Source organism: Gossypium hirsutum, chromosome A03 (assembly GCF_007990345.1).
Source record: "Gossypium hirsutum isolate 1008001.06 chromosome A03, Gossypium_hirsutum_v2.1, whole genome shotgun sequence".
NCBI lineage: Eukaryota > Viridiplantae > Streptophyta > Magnoliopsida > Malvales > Malvaceae > Gossypium > Gossypium hirsutum.
Window position 1 is genome coordinate 83,092,331 of NC_053426.1, and position 5,870 is coordinate 83,098,200.

At 32.0% G+C, this 5,870-nt stretch overlaps 1 protein-coding gene across 13 annotated transcripts; it reads left to right on the forward strand.

Moving 5' to 3' along the window:
* Positions 1 to 328: 328 nt before the first annotated feature.
* On the forward strand, positions 329 to 5,606 carry LOC107886330 (uncharacterized protein At4g17910). Of its 13 annotated transcripts, XR_005917347.1 has the most exons (9): positions 357 to 1,079; positions 1,282 to 1,403; positions 1,526 to 1,555; positions 1,798 to 2,207; positions 2,292 to 2,342; positions 3,014 to 3,106; positions 3,444 to 4,091; positions 4,299 to 4,389; positions 4,686 to 4,861. XR_005917347.1 is itself a non-coding variant. In XM_041099337.1 (8 exons), exons 4-8 carry the CDS (start codon positions 2,157 to 2,159, stop codon positions 5,409 to 5,411), a joined length of 342 nt encoding a protein of 113 aa, XP_040955271.1. In that variant the 5' UTR covers positions 353 to 1,079; positions 1,282 to 1,403; positions 1,526 to 1,555; positions 1,798 to 2,156; the 3' UTR covers positions 5,412 to 5,606. The 13 variants fall into 13 exon arrangements, 9 of the variants coding, with proteins under 9 accessions (XP_016665726.2, XP_040955271.1, XP_016665721.1 ...); XM_041099337.1 differs by lacking the exons at positions 3,014 to 3,106; positions 4,686 to 4,861 and adding an exon at positions 5,325 to 5,606 and having other exon boundaries at positions 353 to 1,079; positions 2,307 to 2,342; positions 4,015 to 4,091; XM_016810232.2 differs by lacking the exon at positions 3,014 to 3,106 and having other exon boundaries at positions 354 to 1,079; positions 2,307 to 2,342; positions 4,015 to 4,091.
* The last annotated feature ends 264 nt before the right edge of the window (positions 5,607 to 5,870 follow it).

Sequence of the window (5,870 nt, forward strand, 5' to 3'; positions counted from 1 at the left end):
TAATTTATATATTAAACGATTTCTTATATAATTGTAAAAGAAATAATATTAATCTTAATATATTAAAATTATATTTATAGTTTAAATTATTTAAGAGATAATAGATAAACTTTATATATATTATTAAATATTTACTATCATTAATTAATTATTATGGCTTCCAAATTATAACAAATAAAAATAAATATGAAAATTAAGAGATTAGTGGCGTTTTTAAAAAAATACCACAAAAAAACACTATTATATAACAAATAAAAATAAATATAAAAATTAAGAGATTAGTGGCGTTTTTTTAAAAAACACCAAAAAAACACTATGAAAACGACATCGTCTTTTTTTCTTAAATTTCATCTTCTTGTGTCATGCCCGACACTTAGCCATTTCCCCCAAAATCCCAAAACAGATATCCCAAACGTTTAGCCATTTCCAGTAAAACCCCAAAATTGATTTCCCCAATTCTCTACATTTCCCCTAATCCCTAAATTTCCCCCAAAATCCCTAAGTTTTTTTAATAGTTCTTCGTTTAAGTAAAGCCCTTATATTTAAAAAAAATTCAATTTTTTTCAGGTATTAGGGAAAGCGATTCGGCCAGGTTTTTCAGCATCTAGAGTTTCTGTCAATGTTGGAGAAGAGGTAAATATTCGATTAATTCATGCTTATAGTTGAATGAGAGAAATGAGTGATGTCAAAGTTGAGAAACCAGACGATGAACAGCCGCAAGAAAGCAGCAAATTCCTAATGCAACCTGCAACAGTGTACCACAGCAGCAGGAAATAGGGATTCATAATATCGTGAAAGAAACTAGATCTTCTTCTTGTCGTCTAAATGATCAGAATAAGATTATCAGAAATAGAGGGTGTTTAATTAATCCATTAGGGTTCCCATATAGGTCTCGAATGCAGGTTTTGGCTGCAGATGCACCATCAGGAAGTGGAGAGTTGCTCATAATGAATGATTTACCTGTTTACAAGAGAGGGAGGAACAAAATACAAGAAGCCATTGAAGAGGCTGAGCAAAAGAAGAGGAAGGATGAGTTCAAAAATAGAATTTCAGCTGCAAAATCTCGAGCCAGGTCTCAGGTGCGTATGTGTGCGCAGTAGTAGTAGAATCTAGAATACAGCCCCAAACTTAGCCAAGTTGTTCCATACAGTCATATCTAGAAGGCAGCATGTATATATATGCAAGCATACTAGTCGAAAATTACAATTCTTCCTTTCTTTTTCCTGTTTTATTAGTAGAGCTGAAACGGGAACTTAGTTCTTACGATTTTAATTTCCACAGATGTAACTGTTTTCCTATACTAAGGCTGCGATCTTGTTTTGAAGGAGCATACAAGATTTCTGGAAGAAAAAGTGGAGCAATTGAGAAATGAGAATGCACTTTTAAAGAAATTACTTTCCCTGGTGAGAGACCTCATGTTTCTTCTTGGCAAGTGGCAAGAAACTGAGAAAATATACAATATTTTCCTTATTTGCTATGTATTACTTATTGATTTTTGGCCTTTCTCATCTTGCATGTGGATCAGGAAGCTGCAGCAGCTGAGAGACTCCCAGAGGTACTGATTTTATATGTCCAATGAACTTAATATCCATATATCAAACTTTTCAAAGGAAAGAAATGCATCCCTCCAATTTATCAGATATTGTCTAGATCTTGTAAACAATCACCTTTTTTTGCATCATCATGTATTATACCAGTGTTATCTCACATCGATTAAATTTTAAATTGTTTAAAGTTTTAAATTCAGACCGTATGCTAAAAGGGTAATTGTATTAATTTCTTCTATTGTATGTACAGGAAAGAGAAGTGATGCAAGGGAAAAAGGCAAACAGTGTTTAGAACCGGAAGAACAGCACACATAGGAGCAGCTATATACGGAGACTAATGAGGAGGTTTAAGCTCATCAAGATCAATGGTGGTGGTGAGACCGAGTGACAATATGGGATGACATAGTTTCATTTTTTAAGACATTATAGGATCTCCGTTATACATCAAATATATATAAAGAAAAGATTTTTGTTTGCCTTCAGTCGACCTGGCTTTCAAAATATAATAAAGATAATTAGATTTGCAGTGAGCTAAAGATAGATCACGCTACTGTAAAGTTTTTGATAATTTATATATTACTATTGCCTGCAAAAAAACATGGCAATGGCATGGATGCTACAAGGGGCATAATGTCTGGCACTATGGATCGGTTCAAGAAGGTATCTAAACAAGTTTTACGCTACTATTTTAACTTCATGTTTATTTAATTCAGTTTCTGATAAAAATTGGCTGAATATTATGAGGCTGCTGTTTTATAGGTGTTCGAGAAGAAGTCCAACAGGAAAATAATGGGGGTATGTATATCTGATTCTAACATTAATTTTATTTGAATGAGGGGATACTATTACGTAGATATAACTGCTTGGAGACACGATATGTTTGCAAGTGGAGACACGATATAACTGCATAATTTGGCTTTTCTGACAAAACTTTACCTGAACAACCTTAGCTTTAAGGTTCCATTTCCAGACATTCATGGCGGTGCAATCTTTTTTATTTAATAAAACCATTTTTTTGGTGAAATATTAAGAACAATAAAATACTAGTAGTCTGTATAACATAGCATTAGTTAAAAGAGAAAGGTTGATTGCAACCTTTAACCGTTGCTTTTTGTGTGCACTTCATAACTGTTGCTTTGTCTTTCGAGTTTTAGAGGGAAGTTATATATTTATGTAATTTACATAAGTGGAAACAAAATGCCTAATAATAAAATCACTAAAACTGATTGGACACATCTCTCCATTCTCTAACGTAATCATTCACTTCATTTTCTGATTTAACTTACATGTAGCTTTGGATTATGTCTTCATTGTTCTACCCACACTCTTTGCCTTACATGTAGTAGGAATTTATTGATATACTTTGTCACTTACTTGTGTATCTTGGCTGTTGGGAATTTAACATTTCTAGCTTCAGCACTTAGCAAAACCTGTCATATTTTAATTACAAAATTCTTTGTATGCAGTAGACATTATGAAGTGGAACCAAATATGATTCGAAAAGTACAGATTTGTGAGTTACTAGAGCCGACAGTAACAAGCATAGCTCACGATTAGAGGTGTTGTTGGCGAGATTCAACTTAGAATTAAGCATGTTGTTAATAGATTTTATATTTGTTCAAATTCAGCTTGATTTGAAATATGCACTTAAAATTTTGTCTAAACTCATCTTAAGTCTATTTTATTTTATTTTTTAAAAATGTTATTTTACATTTAATCTAATATTTAGTATTTTATGTATTTTTCATTCATTAAATTTTTATGTATAGTCATTTTATTTTTTTTAATGCTTACATTATAGTATTATATATTACTATAAATCTTATTGGTAAAATTTTGCTATCTGTCCTGTATTATGTATAAATTTACATACTTGTCCATTTTTGTGAACAACAGGAGTATTTGCTCATGTATTAAAGGATTGGTCGCAGCAGTGGTGGTCAACAGCTTGGCCTACGAACTTAACCACTCCATCGAATCATCTCAATTTTAAGGAATGGATGGCGTGGAACTTAGCTCCAAAAGCCTGGCATCATGTTCACAAAGTGCCATGGAAAGTCTTTTTCTCCTTTATTATTTGGCAAATCTTGCTTGCCTTAAAATGCAAGAATCTTCAAAAACCACAATGACCACAGTCGAGTGGTCCAGCCAACTCCGAGCAAGGCTGTGGAATTTTTGCCATGTCTGGACCCATGTTAACATTTAATCCTATACCCTCGTACATAATATTTTTGTTATTGTTGTTCTCATAAGGGGTCTTTACATCCTTTCAGAAAGATTATTACGTATGAGAAGTGGATGTCTACATTCATTCACTTTGAAAACTTCTAAACTTGTCCTACCAATATCTTAAAACTTATTGAATTTGTTTGTATTTTCAGTAAACTTTTATGTTTTTATCCTGGAAAATATCAATCCCAAATATTTTATCATATTAATGTTTTTGAACCTTGCATAATTTTTTTAGATGGACCTTGGAGTTGGCTCCTTTGTGCTAATGAATGCAGTTACTTCACGGCAAGCACGAAACATCAAATCATCAATGTGAGTCGTTATATTTTCTAGATGCTGGTGTTAATTTGTCATGTATATTGCTTACCATTGTAAATTCTTTCTCTTCTGAGCATACGTTATAATTTTGGCATCACAATTTTCTTTTGTGCATGCAGCATATCTAAATTTGGTATGCAGTATATAGATGTATATTGTTTCAGATCTATGTTCCACTAACTTTTCAAAATGCTTCCTAAGGAGTTGGTGGAAGGCAGCCTTTAAATCTGCAACTCCGCTACTACTGTTAGGATTTGCTAGACTTGCTTCTACATTGAGTCTAGACTATCAGGTAGAATATATTTCTTTGCGCTGGACTTTTTGTAATAATAGTTGTTTGCAATGGAATAGGATAAGTTGTGTACTATATCAAGTTGCTAATATAAAACAAATGGAACTCTGGGAGATGTCTAAAATAATGCTCCAAACCAGTTTGTACTCAAAAGCATTTTGCATAATAAGCATAGAATTTATACAGACTGGTTTTAGTTAAATGACGCCTTTCTTAATGTTGGTAGTTCAACATTTTAGCTGTTGATGATTGATGATCAATACTTTTTCTCGTTTAATGGAATTTCTCCCTTGTAGGTACTTGTGGGGGAATATGGAGTCAACTGGAATATGGAGTTCAACATTTTGGCATTATTTTCTCACCAGAATGAATTATGTTTTAGAAATTCTAATACTTTGTGTGTCTGTGTGTGTGTATGTTTTTTTATGTATTAAATTACATATTGAATCAATGTTTATGTATTAAATTTAAATTCATTAATTTTTATATTTAGTTTTAAAGTTTAAATTTTAATGGAAAATTTAATTTAATTAATATTTTTTATTTATCCTTAAAAGTATATAGTTTAAAGTTCAAATTTCAAAAATTAAACATAATATAATATTTAACATAGAAATAAATATTATTTAATTAAAATAAAATAATTTTTTTAAGATCATTATTTTTAGCGGCGTTTGTGAGAAAAGTGCCGCTAAAGGTTATGGTCTTTAGCAGCGTTTTTTCGAAAAAACGTCACTAATTTTTGCAGCGTTGCATATAACGACGTTTTTTGCGGCGCTTGGGAAAGCACCGCTAAAAGTATTAGCGGCGCTTAAAAACGCCGTTAAAAGTTTATTTTCTTGTAGTGGCTATACTTCAATTGTGCTTAATTTCATTGCTCAAAACTCACTAAGCATTAAATGCTTATTCTGTTTCTTTGATTCTCTGTTTTATAGATTTTGGTTCGTCAGCTATCGGACTCGGGATTGTCAAAGTCGAAGTCGTCCACACTATCAAAGCCCTTTTGGTACTCTTTTAGTTGAACTCTGCTAATGGCATGTATAGGACTGCCCTTGTGTTATTAGTCAAGTACTTTGTGTTGTATATATTTGAATAGCCATGCGAAAATGGCTTATATATTTTGAGCATAGTGTTATAATCATTTTGTATGTATATGGTTATTGAGAGGTGTGGATATGCTTGGCAATGATTGGCCATTGGAATGGTTAATCATGATCATATTTTGTGCTATATATGCTAAAGGGCTAGTTAAATCATGGAAACTATGAAATAGGTAAAGTCTACCTTAAAGGCAGATGCTGACAGCAGCAGTGATGTAAATTTGAAAAATCACTAAAAATAGTAGGAATGAATTAAATAGTGAATAAATTATGTAATCGAACCTTTATGAATATACTTTCATATGGAAGAAACGAAACGATCATATGAGTCGTATTTTAAGAGATATTTAAGTTTTCATGGAACATGGCCAGAGCAATTTC